This window comes from Galeopterus variegatus, unplaced genomic scaffold (genome assembly GCF_000696425.1).
Source record: "Galeopterus variegatus unplaced genomic scaffold, G_variegatus-3.0.2 Scaffold1559, whole genome shotgun sequence".
NCBI classification, from domain to species: Eukaryota; Metazoa; Chordata; class Mammalia; order Dermoptera; family Cynocephalidae; genus Galeopterus; species Galeopterus variegatus.
In genome coordinates this window covers 108,471-128,130 of record NW_007727670.1, presented here as the reverse complement: position 1 = coordinate 128,130, position 19,660 = coordinate 108,471, and the positions used below count along the sequence as shown (strand labels likewise).

Genomic DNA, 19,660 nt, shown 5'->3' with positions numbered 1-19,660 from the left:
GGACCGGGGACCGGCAACGGGATCGCAACCCTTGGTGTTGCTCCCGCACCTCGCTCAGCCAGTGAGCGGGAACCAGTCTGTATGTGGGATCCGAACCCTCGGGCGGGAGCGCCGCCGCGCTTCCCAAGCGGGGCACTATAGCAGTGCGCCACCGGGCAGGCCCCATGCAAGGTGGTTCTTAAACAAGACTTCTCACAGGGTCCTGTTAATACATCTTAGGGTCACCTGACCCAATGAGTCCCAAGGACTGCTGGAGGGAGGGACCTTGAGACATGACTATTCCAAGGTCTAAAAGACTTTCAGGAAAAGGATTACCTTTTTGGTCTCGTTTCTACTATCTCTTTGCTAAGACTAAAGGAAAGCTTAACTCTGAAACTGGCAAGTCTTGTCTTTAAGGTTAAAAAACACTCTGAAAGCAAAATTCTCATTCTGGAAAAAGAACATTTTAAATAGTAAAATCCATAATGCAATTATTGATACCTGTAAACTTGTTCAAAAGTGAGCTTAATATCTGATTTATTAAGAATCATGCCAGAGAGATAGTATTTCCAATCCTCATTTAGTAAATGGGGTGTATCCAAAACCTACAACAAATAAAAAAGCATTTTTTTAAAGAAAGGCAGTTAAATGCTAACATACATACATATAACAAAATGAATATTCTGTTCAATGTATTTTTGAGATTTTTTTCATATCATGATTTTCCTCATTGATTTCCAACTTAAAACTAGAAAATAATAGTGTGATTGGAATAAATCAATTGATCATTGGGTAGCATCAATCAGAATTATTAAAATTACTTTTACTTATTTTTTTGAGGACACTTTGTTTTAGTAAAACAAACACATTAGAAATGAGAGCAGAATATTCTGAACAGATTCAGAATAGCTAACATCAGGCCACGGAGCAGCAGACCCAGCTCTTCACTACTTCTCGACAGGCAGAATGAATTAAAATTCACACACTCTCTGACTCTCCACCATAATATATTTTATTGTTTTATTTCATTTTTATTTATTTTTGGTTTTTTATTGTCTTATTTTTAAGTTTTATTTATTTTGTTTATTTTTTTTTCACCGTATATTTTTAAGATGGGCCAATTAGTGCACGACTGTGTATGTGTTTGAGAAGTTGTAAAATGGTTTTGAAACATACCCTACTTTTTAAGACTTACTTTTTAAGCCTGGTTTGATGTCTTATGATTTTTTTATCAAGAGGCCAAATGGACATAATCTGACCCACCAATGCTCTCAATTTAATTTCCTTCAACCAAATGAATAACTAAAATACCATGACAACAACAGGTTACCTTAGCAGTCATTCACATGATTTCATAACACAGATTTGAGGTGGAAAATAGATACAATAGAAGAGGGAAATCAAAATATATTTTAAAAATCAGAATCTGGAGAAAAACATCAGAAAGTCAAAGTTAGACCAAAACTTCCCCATCAGAGAAAGCTAAATGGCTGACTGGCCCCGCCAAGGTCTTAGAGGGAGAAAGTGGGGCCTGAATTCAGTTCCTGACTGCCCGCCAGCTGCTCCCCAGGGACAACCCTTGCCACGAGGTGTGGACGTCATCAGTCTCTTTCACTTCACATTTAGGGCCCTAAGCCATCTGTGTGCATATCTTTGTCACCTGGGAAACTCTTGAAAATGTAAAAAACCTCCTGGGGTGTGCAGGAGGAATGTGGGAATTTCTCTTCTAGTATTCTCAGTCACATTTGAAAACTACTGCAGAGGAGAATTTTATTCTCCTAAACTATTACAATCCACATTGTTGAGCAGGACTTCATTCCCAGCACTGGTTTCACTTACAATCATAAAATAAGAATACTATTATTTTTTTTTGTACTTACAAATACAGAGAATCCCAACTTACTGAATTAAAACCAAACTGCTCATGTTTTTGCATTGTTCTTGAACTAACTCACAGCATATGGGAAATTCAAGTTTCCATTCAAATCCTCCTATAATGAGTAGAAAACCCATATTTACCTGGAATAACCTCCTGTTTGCATAAGGTTCACAGATCAATTTTTCCACGTTTGCACCAATGAAAAAAGTAAGAACCACGATGGTCATCAATATCCAGCAAAAGAGGAAACTTAATCCAACCCCACTGGAAAAAAATACAAAGTTAGTAATTCTACAAGAAATTCTTAAATATTACCCACTAGTACTTGCTAATCTCATGCAGAGGGATGGCAGAGAGTGGCATACACAGCAGCACCAAAGGCAGGTGGGGGTGCACTGGAGAAAGCCTGGGGGGCCCAGGGAGGGGAAGCCACTGAGGGGCTTAAGGCACAGGAGGAAAACGAACTGATTTCTCTGTGAACAAGAATGCTCTTGGCATAGAGTGAAAGATGGGCTGGAATGGTGCCAACACAGATGAGATACCACCATGGAGGCTGTTGTCATGGCCCGGGATGGTGGCCTGATGGGGCAGGTGGTTGTAGAGAGTCAGTGGATGAGAGATGTCAGAGGAGGCAGGTGCAGCAGGGTGTGTGAAGAGCTGTATACGAGAGGGAAGGGAAGGAAGGAGCCCAAGGGTTGTGACAGGGGACACTGATGCTCTGGAAGGGAAGAGGAGATGGGGTGGGCATCAGTCATGTTTCCAGCGAGACACTGAAGTGGAGACGTTGGTCAGGAGTCAGACATGTGTCTAGAGCTCAGCTACCTGGGTTAGACACATACACCAGCAGCAGCTTAGAAACGATCCTTTGTCCCTGGGGCTAGACAGGAGAGAGAAGCAGCCCAAGGCTGGGCCAGGGATGCTTCACCATGTAAGGAGCAGGTGGTGGAGGGAGAGCCAGCAAAGGTGAAGAGAAAGAGAAGTAGGAAGGAGCCATTTGGGTGGGTGTCACTGAAGGGAAAGGGGGTGTTTGCAGAAGGCGGGAGTGAGCAGCTGTCTCCCTATACCGAAGTCGTGGAGGTCACCACTGGTTTAAAAGGAATGGAGGGATAGCGGAGGAAACCTTACAGGAGTGGACTGGAGAATCAATGGGAGATAGGGAAACAGAGGCAGCAAACCCAGAGAACCTCTTTGGAGAAGTCTGACGTGTGGGGAGGGGAGCTAGAAGGGAGAGGTAGTGTTGGGAAGTTTTCTGTTTTTATTTTTAAAGAAGAAAGAGAACAGAACATGGTTAAGTGTTGAGAGGAAAATCCAGGAGGAGAATAAAGACACAGGAGAGAGAAGGGGTGATCTATTATATCCTTGGGATGGTGGAAGAACGGGATGGAGAACACAGCTGGTGGCACTGGCCTGAGGGGGAGAAATCCCCCTGCTCTGCCACTGAGGAGAAGGGACAGATGTGTCGGGAAGCAGGTGCATTTGGAAGTTTGGTCGTGGGGAAGAAGGAGGGGAAGCCTTAGAAACTGCCACCAGTCCTAGAAATGCACCCACTTTGTGACCCCTGTGGCTGCTCCAGTTACTCATTTTTCTTGAAAGATTTAGATGAGCTGGGCATTGTTTTCAAGAGCTAAAAATGGGAAATTTTATAATGGGCTTCAATATAAAAGATTCTTGCTGCCTCTATTAGGTCCCCTTATCTCTGGGGGAACCTCCTGCACCCCCCTGCAACAGATAATGCATTCACCATTGTATCCTATTCAACCTCTAAAATGCTCCAGGGACTCTCAGCAACACAGGATCAGAGCAGAGCCAGGGCTCTCTGCCTTTCCTCCTTCCAGATCTTTCACGGGTATCCTCCTTTTGGGAGATAAGGATTCTTGTTTGGTTTTGATTGGACAGCGTCATCCAGTCATTTACCAGATGTCTCAAGAGGTGGGAACTTCTGCCAAGCACTGCAAAGCTGCCATGCTGAGGGGTGGGGTTCCCCAATAAAGAAATCACAGCCACCCAGACTCTGCAGACCATCCAAAATGGACCTGACAACATCCGACAGTCACCACCCTTTTTCCTACTGCCTCCAAGCCATAGATTCCATTTGACTTCATCACTTTTAAGATTCCTTAATATCTGCAGAAGTATTGCATCTAAACTACAGTAGCTCTAAGCCTGCGTCAATTTGTCGCTTTTTTTTTTTTTTTGAAGCATATCACATTTTTTGGTCATATCCCCATAAAAAGTATGGATAGAATTGTATGAAGGATGTGCCTTTTCAGAGCAATTTACTCCTCCCTTCAAGCAGTTAAAAAGACAGAATATACTCACTACTAAAACACTGTCAAAACAGCCAATTATCAGGGTTATTAAATTCTTAACATTTAACTAATTTTCTACCTGTATTTGTGTACCTGTGAACAAAAAGACAAGACAACCACATTTTTCCTTGCTGATGTAATTTCTTGTGTGTGTGTGTGTGTGTGTGTGTGTGTGTGTGTGTGTGTGTGTGTGTGTGTGTTTCTTCCTCATCCAGAGGTACTTGCAGTTAAGGGTAATTTCTTAAGTTAATCTTCTCCATGTATGGACTTCTCTGTCCAGCTCTAGCAGACCCCAGGTCATTTGCTTTAAGGTTACTTTGAAGACTCTTGTGCCTGCAGTAATGTTAATAAAGGCTTGTACTGTACTGGAGCCTAATTATTTTAGGGAAAAGACTTAGAATCATAGCTCATAGGAAGTCTAATTAATTATTATACTGAATAAAGCAAATTAATGTGTACCACCTGATCTCCAGCTCCTCCCTGCCCAATATTAGAAACACAGGTAGATAAATGAGAGCACACAGCTGAGGTTTTGGTTCTCTGTCCCCCAAAGGAGTTGTTTCAGATCTTCTGCATTCGCCTCGAGCCCCACCACACCCCCTACTGCTGATTCTCAATGAGCTTATTGAAAAAGAGAATATAGACCCTGATCCCACACAGATTCCTCTCTTGGAGCATGCAAAGCTGTTGGCTGCCCCTGCCTCCTAGTTTACATTCCTGGCTTCATCTCCAGGCACACCCAGCTATGCCCACTATGCTAGTCACACCCTAGAGAAAAGCTTTCTTCATACACAAGAATGTGGATATGACTGTCTTCAAAGCAGGGACCATCGCTTCAGTCTGCATCAGGCTCACCACTCCCTGATGCTCAGGTACACCTGCTCCCGTCCCTCATTTAGGCTTCTTGTCTAAATCTCAAGGATGCTAGAGGCATAGCATCTAAATCAAGTTTCTAGAGTTTCAAGCTAGCAATACTACTGATCATATAGAAAAGTGTCTGACCCAAGGTCGGCTCAGCATCTGGTGAATGAATGAATGAATGAATGAATCAATCAATCAATCAATCAATCAATAGAGGGAACAATGGGAATCAAGAAAGCAAACTTGGAAATAATTTCCATGATAGCTACGTTAAGAAGACCACCATGCATACACAGTTTGTTTAAGCTTGTCTAACAACGTGCAATCAATTTAGAGTTTTCTTGTACTCTTTACAATTGAAAAAAGTGCTCAAACCAAGGAAGGATATCACACCAAGATACTTACTCTGCTGGAACCCAGAGTACACGGCCTAGAGTCAGCACCCAGTGTCCTTCCTGCATGTCCACCCCCCACGTGACAAGGAGGAGCCAGCACTCACACCATGAGGAAGATGCCTCCAGTGTTGGAAATGCAGCCTCGGGTGGTCGGGGTGGCGTGCCTGTTATAACCGTACACGCCACACAGCAAGCCCAGGTAATAAAACACCACGATGAGGCTCCCCACAAAGCAGATGATCAAGCAACCCAGCCACCTGGTGAAGCAAGCACACACAGTGTTAGTACACATAAAACGGGTGCTATTCTCATCACACAGAAGTAGTTGGACTACAGCTGGACCAGGTGAGCAATTCCTGGCAATCTAACCAGAGTCCTTCATAAATTCCCCAGAGAGAGATACTGTGGCGAAAAGATCTCCTCCCACCCCTAGTCCTCCAACCCAACCAAACCAGAAACTTTTAGTTTTATCTCCACTTTGAAGTACTCTCTTGATGATCATGACATTGTTGCTTCTTTCCTTTGTCTTTACTTCCAAAGGCATTTCATGGGGCCCATAAGCAGGGCTTAGCTTTTCCAAGGCTACCGATAAAAAGACCCCTCAAGAACTTTTAAGTTCTTTCAAGGTTCCTGATGCTGTAATGACGATGGGATGAGGACAGATCATGACTAGGCTACAGCTAAAGAAATAATGGGCTTTCCCCCTAGCTTTCCTCTAAAATATTTTTTTTTTTAATTTTTATTTTGTCAATATACAATGTATATGATTATTATGGCCCTTCACCGACACCTCCCGCCCTCCTCCCTCTCTCCCCTCCCCCCCAAGAATGTCCTTTCCGTTTGCTTGTTGTAACAACTTCAAAAAAAAGTATAGTAGTTATATCTTCTTCCCCACCCCCACCCCCCGGTTTTTTTTGTGTGTGTGTGTGTGTGTTTGTGGGTAAATTAATTTGTTTATTTTTTTTAGCTCCCACCAATAAGTGAGAACATGTGGTACTTCTTTTTCTCATCTCCTCTAAAATATTTTGTGGTTGCAGGAAGATTTGTGGGCATTGTGTTCTTTACTGAACCAGAAACCCTCTACGTGGCAGATGCATGGAATATTTAGAATTTTACGAGCATCCTAAATCAAATGACTGTAGAATGCAAATGTCAATTTTGGAATGGTCCAGTGAGGCATTTTAGGATAATGGATCCTCAATTAGGTCTTACTGGCATTCCCAGAATGTACAACAATCTTTCCCAGCAGCTCAGGAGCATTCAAGGGTAGAAATGCTTCCCAACATTTAAGACACTAAAAAACAAAGAATTTATTTCTGCTTGGTATTTCTTGACAAAAGTCACCACTAAAGCTTTTCATTCAATTAAGGGCAATCTCAGTAATTATTATAATAGCCACCAGCAGCCATTCTGTGGAGGTTTGTTCCAGATATTGGGGACACAAAATTAAATAAGCCATGAAGCTTGGCCTCAGAAAACTTTTCAGTTAATGAATCATCTTCTTGGTTAAATTTCTCTTTAAAATAAGCTTATCGTCTCGGGGCAAGGGGGAGGAAGAAGGGAGAGTGGGTGGCAGACAGGTAGATAGATAATTGGACTATTCTTTCTCATCTGTGAAACTCTGATCTCTAATAAGATTGTACGTTCATTGAGAAAGGGTCTTTCTCATGTTTGTCCTCATACCTAGCCCCATGGTGGACACAGGCAGGTGCCCCTTGAAGCTTGTTGACTACAGGGCAATGCTTAAGAGCAGAGCTAGAAGAGGTTTGAAAACCCACGTCTGCCATATTCTAGCTGGCTTTTCCTTAGTCACTTCACGTCCCTGAGTCCCAGTTTCCTTGCTTATAAAACAAAGTTATAAATGGAACACAACCCAGGGGATTTTTGCGAGTCTTAAATGAGATGTTGCGTGTAAAGTGCTTGGTGGGCACAAACCGTTCCCTAAATGCTAGTCATTGCTGTTATTAGTTTATTATTTATCTTGTGCTCTTGCATAAGAAATAACCTGAATAAGAATGGGTCTCCACGGGCTTGGGCAGTACGAAAGGTTCGAGGGACAGGTCATGGGGCTGAGTCTTTCAGAGAGGAAAGTGCACCTTCTATCTCAGATGATCCCCTAAAGTTCTCAAGCCCCAAGTCCTTCCCTCCCCAGCGCTCACTCTGGAAAGTCCACCATCATGCCCCAGCACCAAACCCCAGCACGGCATTTTCTAATGGGGCTAATGAGCACTGAGCACAGCAGCCATTCACTGAAGCTCTGAGAGCAACTTACTGGTTTCAAGGCACAGCTAAGAGGCTGCTCTGTCAGTAAGAACCAACCTCTGTGTATTTATTTTATAAAACAATAAAAAAGGAATATTTTCCAAATGTCCGTTTTAATTACTTTTAAGTTTTAAAATCCCATTACATGCCAGGCTTGATAATTATAACTAAGATTCCGGAGACCACTAATGACATCACAATTGGAAATTATTGAATATTTGGCTCACAAACTTAAAGTCTTCAACTTTTTCTTTGGAACACTTCATGAATTTGCATGTCATCCTTACAAAGGGGCCATGCTAATCTTTTCTGCATTGTCCCAATTTTAATATATATGCTGCCCAAGGAAGCACTTCAACTTTCTCAATGAACATAATCTAGATTTAACACATATCAGGTCATGGCCTCTTTGTGCAATTTGCTCTCATAAGATTATCCTAGTGACAATGTCAGTTTTTTATCCTGTTCCCTACTATGGTTCACTCCCCTAGTTTACCAGCTCAACCGAGGCACTCACCAGTATGAATCATATTCTTCCAATCTGGGTAAATAGTAGTGGACGTAACTTTCAGTGTTATTAATGTAACCAGTGAAAGTTGGCAGCATATTCTGAATAGGAATATGTTGGGTTATATTGTTGATATCTGAACCAATGGTATTCAAGGTCATTTTGACATCTGAAAACAAAGATACCTGGGTTATGCACGCTTAAACATGGAACAAACAGAAACTGTTCTGGAACCAAACAGAAGAGCTTGAACCACTTTTAGTTTTTCCCATTTATATATATATTTAAAATATGATCCATAACAAGCATGAATATAGCCTACAATAATATCTACAACAAGCATGAATACAGCCAAGACCATCAAAAAGCAATTAACAAAACAGCAAGCTGTGAGTGCTGACTTTAATGAGATGGTGCTGAAGTCAAGCCAGAGTTTTCTTCTACTTACTTCACTTAAAAAAAAAAAAAAAAAAAAAAAAAAATGCCCCAGATAATTATGAGGTGCCAACCAAGTGTCAGGCACTTTTTATAAATGTTAACTTATCTATTCTACTGAAATAGATATTCTTATCCCTCATTGTACTAGCAGTGACCCTGAGGTGCACAGAAGTTAAATTACTTGCCCGTGGGTCTCTTTTTTAGAAAGCACTGGTAATGGGATTGAAACTCGGGTGTATCTAATTCTGAAGCACCTGCTACATGATTTTTTAAAAAATAATTTAATAATGACAATAATTCCTCCATTTAAGAAATGGCATTCAGGAACAGTAATTCTACAGGACCATTTTTTGAAAAATCGACCCTCAAATTTTAAAATTTATTAAAATTTTACCTGACTTATACAAGTTGGGATTTATTCAAGAAGTGCGTCTATGTCTTCTTGATATAGATTGAATTGTGTGCCCCCAAAGTTTAATGTATCGGAAACTTAATCCCACTATGACAGTGTTAAGAAGTTGGGAAATCCTATCATGGTAAGTGAAAGGTGGGGGCTTGAAGAGGTGGTTAAATTGTGAGGACCAAGCCCTAGTGATGGGATTAATATATTGAAAGTTTAGTGATGGTCATGGGCATGGTTCTGAGGGCTTTAAAAGGAGAGCGCACATGAGAAGCACTCTCTGTCTTGTTCTGTCATCTTACAATGTAATTCCCTGCACTGCTGAAGTCACCACCAAAGAAGGCCATCACTAGATGTGTTCCCTGGACTTTGGACTTTCCAGCCTCCAAAACTCTAAGCAATAAAAACGGTTTCTTTACAAATTACCCAGGTTCAGGTATTTAAGCAACAGAAACGGATTAATACTCTCCTATATGCAAAAATCGAGTATTCCCAGTGGTCAGTTTCTATTAATATACATCTTCATTTCTCAGAGAGGAGATAAGTTGAAAGAAAGTTTTCTGAAAAGTATCTGTCCATCACAACAGGTCCCAGGATCAAAACTACCCAGGGCGCTGGGTGTCACCTGGACCAATGATCATGCAAGTTCTGAAGGTGACTTTATCCACAGTGATTCTCAACACAGACATACTAAGAACATACTAATCAGTTTAAAAACTCCATTGATGCTGAAAGAGCAATAAAGCTCTTTGCAGCAGCAGAGACAAGATTAGCAGTTCTCAAAATGTGAGCCTGGAGCTCCTGGTGAACTTCAGGTAGATTTGGTCTAAAATGCAATTACATAAAAATGGTGGGAGCCTTTTTAGAAGTGTGTTTTACACATAGATAATGAAATCTAGACTTTGGAGATACCAAAATGAACAGAGTATCAGGTGTTTGGATGTGGCTCAGAGGAGGAGACTATTACTCCACCTCCCCGGCACCTCCTCCAAATGGTCCGTGTGCCACTATACTTGAGAATCCACCTCCAAGATGACAGGGCCTCTTTTTTACCTCTGGGGTTTTGAGATATGTGATACGTAGATTCCCCATTGCCTAAAACAGTTCCTTAGGGTCGCTGCCTACTTCTCAACCTCTCTTGTCTGCACACAGCTTTGGTGACTCTGTATGTGGCTGGCGTCCTCTCTCAGCAATTCCTTCTTCAAGCCTCAGTTAGATATCACTTTCCGGGAAGCCTTCCACGACCCTCTCCACCTGCACTCCCTTGCACATATCTGGTCCTGTTACCAGACTGTGATAAATGGCATCTACGTAGATGCCTGGCTGAAGGACATGCAGGAGCCATGTCTTATTGACCTCCTATCCCCAGCTTTGGTAGAGCCTGGCACAAAGCAGGCACTCAGAAGTGCATCCAGGCTAGAACCGAACCATCAGAACACGGGCACTAAGAACATGAAAATAAACACCTGATGCCAGGCTGATGGACTGGTGCTCGCCTGGCCCTAGGAGGATGCTGGCTTGTGTTTAGGCAACAGCCCCATGTGCAATGGGCTGTGCTCATGCATGCTGCACACTTTGCCTTGTCACACTTACAAGGGAGGGCTGCACATATGCGCAGGAGAGGTCCAGAGAGGGGAAACAAAAAAAGGAAACACAGAGATTAATAAGCAGGTGGCTTTCAGACATACAGCATGCACTAGCCTTCAGATGTTAGCATAGGAACACGTGAACTTTGTCTCTCACGTCTTAATATTTTAAAGTAGAATCTCATGGCAAACAAAAGGGAACCTGTAACACATCTAAAGCACTATGTAGTAGAATAAAATACTTTTTACCCAAACTCTTAATGGGCTGGAAAAAAAAAATCAAATAGCTCTAACATAATGTATTTTTAAACTACTTGGTCAACAGATAAAAAGAAGCACTGAGAAGATGATTTGAAAAAAAAAAAAAATAGAAGATAATCTTACATAGCTTCAGAGACTTCTCCAAGAAATAACCCAGGTTTGTCCCCATTCCTGCACAAAGAACTGCTTACATTGTGTTCTCTCTGTACATTCACGCCAAATACCACAGCCCGACTACAGCATGATTCAATAATTTAAGACCAGCAGAATCCTGTCAACATTGATTATCTCTCCAAAATTGTAAGCAACCTTAGAAAACTAAAATAGCATTACATCACCATCCGTGGACAGATGAAAATTTTCCTAAAAGACAAAATAAATCCTGATATATAGTATTCTTAAAAAAAAAAATCAATTTTAAGTTTGTTTAGAAAATATAATAATCTACAGTTTTTTTCCCAGCGAAAACCAACAGAATGCAACCTTCCAAACAACTGCTGCTGTAAGGTCTGTGATTGCTGGAGGACTTTCATCCCGGGTGGCCCTCAGCCATGCAGGCGCTCACTGGATGTACGACGCTAATAAGTGCTAAATAAGAGGATTACTTTTTAAAATTCTACATCACTGACTGAACATGACAGAATTGAAAAGCTCCAATATTCATTTAGTTTTCAAGATTTTGGTGAGAGACTATTTTTTAAGAGAAAAAGAACAATACAGTTCTCAACAATACAGTTCTTTATACTGACTGTAACAAAGAAAGATGCAAAATTACCTCAAACTATGAATCTCACCTGCTACGATGTCCACGGTTTGGCTGCCTATGCTCTCAGGTATTTCATTAAAGGATTTATAGCCCTAAAAGATATTTTGAAATAAATTGATATACGCAGTTGAAGACCAGTTGACTAGTACTCATTTTTCAGCTTTGTATTGAGTAGAGAAGTAAAATAAAAATATTACATTTATCTTAAAGCTAAAATTATCATTATATAGTCATCAAAAGTCTAAAAAAAATCCCCTTTAGAGAATATTTTCTTTAAATTTTATCAATCAATATCATGTTAAAAGTTTTTCATACTGAGTGTCCCCAGAATTTTTAAATGAACTAAATTACTCACACAGATCCTAGGAATTATTATGAATACATATATCTATACCAGTGGTTCTCAACTGGGGGCAATTTTGTCCCCCAGGGAACATATGGTAATGTCTGGAGATATAATTATTATCACAGTTGTGGGGTGTTACTGGCGCTGTCTGCATACAGGCTAGGTATGCTAATAAATACTCTTCAGTGCATAGGACAACCCTCACAACAGAGTTATCCAGCCCAAAGTGTCAACAGTGCTGAGGTTAAGAAACCCTGATCTGTACAATACACATGTGCAGATGTAAGTGAATTTCCAAAAATAGAACCTTACTTTCCAATGTAATTACAAAATAAAATTAGAGAATTAGTCTCATAGAAAAAAACAAAATAATGTCCCAAACACAGCTTACAGCAAATATAAGTATATTGAGTCTAAACAAAAACAAAAACAATCATGCCAAATTATATGGCTTTGGAGAAAAATCAATGAGAAAGAAATGTCATTATTTCCAAAGAACTGAACTAAACATGTAACCTTTCCTCTGGAACGGGTTTAGTTTGTTTTTCTTCACTGTCTGGTGTATTTAGCCATCTGCTTGGGGACACTGCCATGCTTACAAGCTTCATAAGATTTACAGTGTCACCCAGTTTCCACTTTAGCCCAGCTACATCGAATGCCACAAAAAGAATGTCCATGACTTCTGTTTCTTCAAAGGTGACAAAGCTACCCAGCACACTGGTGCTTGTGTTGGTTTGCTGTATGCCAGACCCTTCTATATTTATCTGCATCTGAACTTGCAGTGGTCACCCACCATGGGGGGTTTCACTGCTGGAACGAGCCTTACTGATCTCCTGGTTCAATTCCTTCATTTAACAAACAAGGTGATACCAGAGTGCAAAGACTAAGAATTTCAAATGAGTTGTTTAAGGTGACACTTACTTGGTCAGTATATGTAGATGAGTGTTTAATAAATATATGAACTTCTTTTACACCCATGCTAAAAGACATAGAGTCAAGAAAAAAACTATTCTCTCCCTTTCCCATAGGCCTAGGGCACTCTACTGAATCATAATCCATAAAGAAATATTTATTGTGTATTCAATATCTATTAGTTGAATAAACAGCAACAACTGGTAAGCTACCGGGAAACTCATGGTATTCCAGACCAATGTTGTCCCTGCCTTTTTTGAGAGTTACAGTCTAGTGGCAGGAACAGAGATGTTAAATCATTACAGTTAATGCAGAACTTAACAGAGAACCTTTGAAATGCTGTAAGAATGAATTTAAAAAGCTTTTGACCTACTCAAGGTCCCTAGAAGAGGCCTTGTTAAGAAGGTGATATTTGAAGCTTAAAAAATGAAATATCTAGGGCCGGCCCGGTGGCGCACTGGATAGTGCGCCGCTTGGGAAGCGCGGCAGCACTCCCGCCCGAGGGTTCGGATCCCACATACAGACCGGCTCCCGCCCACCGGCTGAGCGAGGCGCGGGAGCAGCACCGAGGTTTGCAATCCCGTTGGCGGTCCCTGGTCCGGGACGGGGGCAACACTGAGGGTTGCGATCCGTTGCCGGACACGGAAAAAAAAAAGACAAAAGACAAAAAAAAAAATGAAATATCTAGGGCCGGCCCGGTGGCGCACTGGATAGTGCGCCGCCTGGGAAGCGCGGCAGCACTCCCGCCCGAGGGTTCGGATCCCACATACAGACCGGCTCCCGCCCACCGGCTGAGCGAGGCGCGGGAGCAGCACCGAGGTTTGCAATCCCGTTGGCGGTCCCTGGTCCGGGACGGGGGCAACACTGAGGGTTGCGATCCGTTGCCGGACACGGAAAAAAAAAAAGACAAAAGACAAAAAAAAAAATGAAATATCTAGGCAAAGGAGGGGGAGAAAGAAGAGAGTGCCAGGCAGAGGGCACAGCATGTGCAAGTGTGTGGAAGAAGGAGGGAGCAAAAGAAAGCCACCACGGCTAACTCGGAGACACAGGGGAGGCAATCTGTATCAGAATCAGTGTGGGGTCCTGCATTACACCCACTAAATCCCAGGCCCCAGGAAGACAGAAGTCATGTTTTTCTTGATCTCTTACGGTTTTAGCATGGTGCACATAATAGGTGCTTACCAAAATTCCTTGAATTGGATTGATGAACAAAATTACATGGAAAATAAGAGCTATCGCCCTTCCTGGCAACCCCTCTCCAGAATTTCACTGCTTTTTTGCTCTTTCCTGTCTTTTTACACACTAGTCTACCCTTTAAAATAATATAAAATAACCTACTGTATTTTTTTCCAAAGAACATACCTCTTGGACCAGGTCATCCAAATTGGTTCTAAGAATGTTCTTAACATTGGCAAGTTCCGTATCCACAAATGGGAGCTGAAAATGTATAAAACAAAATATAACACAAGGTGGTCACCCCCAAAATTATTTCTTATAGAAAAAGAAGTCATCTTATATCCAGGTCCCAAAGTGTCTATATTATAGGGTACAACCTCAATTTTTTTCGAACAATAGAGTACTGTTTGGGGAAAACACTTCAGCTCAGGCACTAATTATTAGATGTTGGAGGTCTCCTGCTACAATCAGCTAAAAATGAGCCAAAGAAATTTAACACAGATATAATATGTGTGTTAAATCTCAAGTACCGAATATTGTTGAATAAAGCTGTAAACAGTCTTTTTAAAATTACTTTTTAATGTAAACAGTCAGTGGTTATATTGGTGAGAAGTCCAGAATAAATTTTTCATTTACAGCATTATGCATGGATTTATAGTGTTCTGGCTTTTACCAACACAGGGAAAAATATCATGTGCCTCTTGACATAATGTACCAAGAAGGACACAATATTATCTCTCTACATTCCTTGGCAAATATGAGTAACTTAAATTTAATCATGAGAGAACATCAGACAAACCTAAATTGGAGGTCATTTTACAACACAAATGGCTTGTTCAAAAGTGTCAATGTCACACACATACAAAAAAGACAGATTGAGAAAGGGAATGAAACAGTCACGACAACTAATGTTAATGTGTGATCCTGGCCTGGACCCTGGATGGGAAAAAGAAAAGATAGTTGTGAAGGGCATTTTCAGAAAAATCTACAACATTTGAATTGAAACTGTGGATTAGATGACAGTGTTGGGTCAATGTTATTATACGTCCTAACTTTGATAACTGTGTAATGGTTTTGTGAAGTTAGAAAATACAGTAAAATATTTAGGGGTAAAAGGGCATGATGTCTGCAACTTATCCCCCACTTATTCTTCAAGAAAAAACAAAATTCATATTATTTTATGCATATATGATGACATGAATGGACTGAGAAACAGATAAGATGATATGATAAAGCAGGCAAATGTTGAAACCTGGAAAACATGGCTAAAGCATGTAGACAGCGGTTCTGTGTACTAATCTTGCAACTCTTCTGCATGTTTGAAAGTACATTAAAATTAAAAGTTACCCCCACAAAAGATATGTATCTTCATATATATTTTTTGGAGTCACTGAATAGTTTTTTAGAGCTTAGTTGCATTTATTATTTTATATAAAATGTGAGGTATATATATAACTAAATTAATAAATTAAACATCATAAATAGACATGATCATTTTATCTACATGCTAGAAGTCTATATATTCAAGTTGCCCAAAATTCTTTTTTTTTTTATCTTATGTTTGAGAAAATGGGGGAATTACCTTCTATATCAGCATATAAGGTTAACATACTAGGCATATCTTTTTTAAATATATTTTAATTTTTAAAGGTCTACATGAATGTATTCTGCTTCCTTTTTTCTTTTTAAAGCTTGATTTATTATATGTGTCATCAAGTGGCAGAGAACTCCCAAGGGGGCTCCTCTTTACTCCTTTGCTCCTGGTGTGGCCATTCTACTGGGGCGATGGGATGACCCAGTAAGGTTGACAGAGGCCCAGGGGTTACTGGTCTCTCACCCAGGCCTCTGTGACCTGATAGTACCATGCATACTTGGCCCTGCCCGGGGGACCCTCAGCACGCAGCCCTGAGCATACAGGTTCACCCTGCTCACCTGGCTAAAGTCCGCGTTGATCCCCAGCTGGCTTAGAGACATTCCAATGGTGCTACAGGTTTCATTCACTGGGTATGTGGAGCACTCAGGGTCGCTGAGTGACCTCTGTAGGTTATATTTAACATTGTCCAGGCTTCTGTTAAGTTGTACATTTCCATCGCTCAGTGCATTCAGGCTGCTGTTCATGTTCTCCAGGGCCTCTTTGGTCATGGTGATTACTGTAGAAACACCACCCTGTTCAGAGCAGAGGCACCAAGTCCCTTCTCATCGACAAAAGTGGTCTAAATGAACTCAAGGTGAACTTGTCAATGACCTTAGAGGCACCTGCTGGGAGGGCTGTCTAGAGGGGGACACTGGGGACAGGGCATGGCTGGGCTCCTCCCCCAGCTGTTCCAACCAGCTCAGCTCTCCTGCTTGGGATCTTTTTCAAACAAGAAGCAGGGGGAGGTCACCAACTCAGAAGCATGATGGGGACACCTTGGCACAGTGTTAACTGGCCAGCAGCGGCTGGCAAAGGGGTCATTGCCCAATCTTAAAGAGGTCAATCCAAACACGTCAATCCCAAACACTTGTAATCCACATCGAACCCGATGACATCCAGCTCTATTCTAGCTATGAATATTCAAAGAGCTGGAACTAAACCCAGCGAGGCAGTTAAGAGCACGGTTTTAGACTCAGGCAGGTCTAGGTGCAGATCCCAGCTTCGCTATTTGCTGTGTGACTTGAAGTAGATTTCTGAACCTCTCTCAGCCAATTTCCTCATCTTAAAATGCTGAAATCACCACCATGTTCATCATGAAATATAGTGATTAGACCAATCAGACTGAAACTGCTCAAAGGCAGTGAGTCTATCTGTTTTATTTTGTGAGCCCCACAGCCTAGGATATATTCTTATGCTAGAAAATCCCACTATCCTGATTTCCTGGGGATGGGGGTGGGGGAGGAGGAAGCTCCATATTCAAGACTAGCGGGATAGTGAATAACAACCCTTTTCTAGCAAGATAGTGAATTACAACCCTTTTCTACAGTGGCTTAAAGGCACAGTAGTAGAAGATGTGAAATTTAAATTAGGGAGCACTGTTCTTCTAAGCAGGTCTTTGCTCTGTGGCTCACAAAACAGATGGCAGAGCATCAGCAGAAACGGGGTGTTGAACTGCACAATCCTTAGTCTCAAATTCTATCACCTTACCTGCATAGAAAATCTTATAATCTGCTTCCAACAGTCGTTTCTCTTGGATGTCAGTCCCATCATATCTTAACAATATTTAAGACTATAATAATATTTAAGACTAACAAAGAGCACCTTCCTGGGTGTCAGTTCCTTGTCTCTCCCACCTACCTCCCAGCATTATCAGCAAAGCATGAAACGTGGTACCTGGTTCACATTAGAGGTTCATAAATATCTGCCATAGCAAAACAACAAAGAACACAGCTGCAACTAGAAACGCACAACAGAATGCTAAAGAGCATGCCAAAATGCACTTCACACAGCCCACCACAACCGCTCCCAATTTAATGTTCCATGGTGTACCTCTCATAGTCCTTTCTACTTTGACTTCGAGATAAGTCATTTTAAGGCAAGAAACAAACAACAACGGCAAAGAATGACAGATGATAAAATAAATTCATGGTCCAGGAAATGCGTGTGTATTTAGGCACCATCCAGAGACATTCTGGGTTATGTGTAATATTTTGTCATGTCCCAGGAAGGACTCAGAAGTAATAAATATATATTTCCCAAAAGCTTCAAAGCATTTTATGCCTATAAAATATTAACTGGGTTGTAGCTCTGGGAGTCATATCAGGCCTATCAAGATCATATACATTATGTATCTAAAGTAAGTGGAAAAGATATTGCAGATTCTCAAATTTTAGTTAATTAACATTTTACCAGCCCACAGCACATTTCCTTCATAGGTCCTGACCTGCAGCCCAAACATGACTTGCACAACAAAACTCACATGTATCTGCTCTCTCCAAAGACCACTATACACATAATGCTGCAAAGCATTGTTAGCAAAAAATTTGATGGAACAGTTTATTAAGCACATTTTAAGAAGCTCTGACAACACCAGAGGCTAAACTTTACTGTATTCAGGATGACCAAAATACATATATATACATATAGAGAGAGAAAGAACTTTAATAATAGTATGGGAAGCACTGAAGAGAAGAGTAAAATCCTTTTAAATTATATCTAAAAGGCACTATAATTCAAATACTAAAAATTGTAGGAGCACTGGGCAAAAAGTAAAGGTACATGCCAACCATAATGCATCATTCATATACTTTGGCACAGATTTTACATAGTCTTGGAGCTGGAGGAGTTTTTGGAAGACGGATTTTCCAAATGCAGTGATGTACCAAGGGTCCCGGGTGCAGAATGCCAGGCATCGTCCCGTCGCCACACCAGTGCTTGAACTCCAGATTCCCAACTCTTCCTCCAAAGGTACACCGTGCTGTATTCCCACATGTGACATGCAGCATCCTACATGTTAATCCTCCCAAATGTGCCAAATCCCATCTAGATGACCCAGATAGCACAGGCTTTCTAGACGGGTGTTTTAATCCCAACTCCACCACTTCCCAGCTACCCAATTGCTGTAGACCAAATTGTGTGTCCCTGCCAAATCCATACATTGAAGCCCTAACCCCCAAAGTGACTGTAGTTGGAAACAGGGCCATTAGGGAGGTAATTAAGATTAAATAAGGTCGTCAGGGTGGGGCCCTAAATCCAATAGGACTGGTGTCCTTATAAGAAGAGGAAGAGACACCAGAGATGGATGGGTGTGTAAGACAAGAGGTGAGACTGGAATGACAGGCAGGGGCTGGGTGTGAAGGGAGGAAGAAAGGAAGGGAGGAAGGGAAGGAAGGAAGGAAGGAAGGAGGGACAGAGGAGCTACATAGAAAGAGCCAGGACAGGAAGGCAGAAGACAGGGGTCTCTGAGTTCACATCCCTTCTCTGGGCCTCAGTTTCCTTGCCTGGAAAGGAAATGGTTGGTGATAGAGAACAGATGCCTGGAGACACGTAAGGCAGCAACATCAGAGGATCAACCTTTAGACTATGGCTGGACCCTTTGCAGGGTCAAGCAGAAAGGCAAGGAGAGACCCTTTCAATTAGTTACGACTCATCTTAACAACCGCTGGCCTGTTCTGCACATCCTCCTGTTTCCATATATTCGTCTGAGTTGTTGAACTATAAGAAATGCCAAAGGAATGGACATAATTCCCCCACTTCCACGCAATTCCCTCCTTTTTGGCCCACTTTCTCCAGAACACTAGCTCATGAAAGTAAAATTCATATTAGCAAAATGACAAATGTTTTACATAGATGAAACTGTCCCCTCCATCAAGTACCTAGCACAGACATTTTTCTCAGCATCTGAAAGGGCCTGCGAGGTCTTTTTCCATTGCAGTGGAATATGCAGTTTATTTAAATCAGTATGTCTGCTCACTTATGCCATTAACCGTGGTGACTTAAGAGCTATGTGTATATTCCCTGGTTCTAAGAGTTGTTCTTTCAGGAAGGAAAAGGAAAAAGTCATCAACAGACCTTAAAAGACTGAAAATTCTATACACTAGTCATTTTCTTTTTTTTTTTTTTTTTTTTTTTTTTTTTTTTTTTTTTTTTTTTTTTTTTTTTTTTTTTT

The 19,660-nt window shown here is 41.3% G+C and overlaps 1 protein-coding gene across 6 annotated transcripts in view; it reads right to left on the bottom strand.

Moving 5' to 3' along the window:
- Positions 1-19,660, bottom strand: part of PROM1 (prominin 1) — a 120,008-nt gene that overhangs the window by 27,007 nt on the left and 73,341 nt on the right. For all 6 annotated transcript variants that reach the window (XM_008577657.1, XM_008577660.1, XM_008577661.1 and 3 more), the window contains 7 exons: positions 16,011-16,228; positions 14,265-14,339; positions 11,673-11,736; positions 8,203-8,362; positions 5,528-5,680; positions 1,999-2,122; positions 481-584 (listed from right to left, as the gene is read on the bottom strand). In XM_008577657.1, the coding sequence (XP_008575879.1) occupies positions 481-584; positions 1,999-2,122; positions 5,528-5,680; positions 8,203-8,362; positions 11,673-11,736; positions 14,265-14,339; positions 16,011-16,228 (898 nt within the window). The remainder of the gene's footprint in view (positions 1-480; positions 585-1,998; positions 2,123-5,527; positions 5,681-8,202; positions 8,363-11,672; positions 11,737-14,264; positions 14,340-16,010; positions 16,229-19,660) is intronic.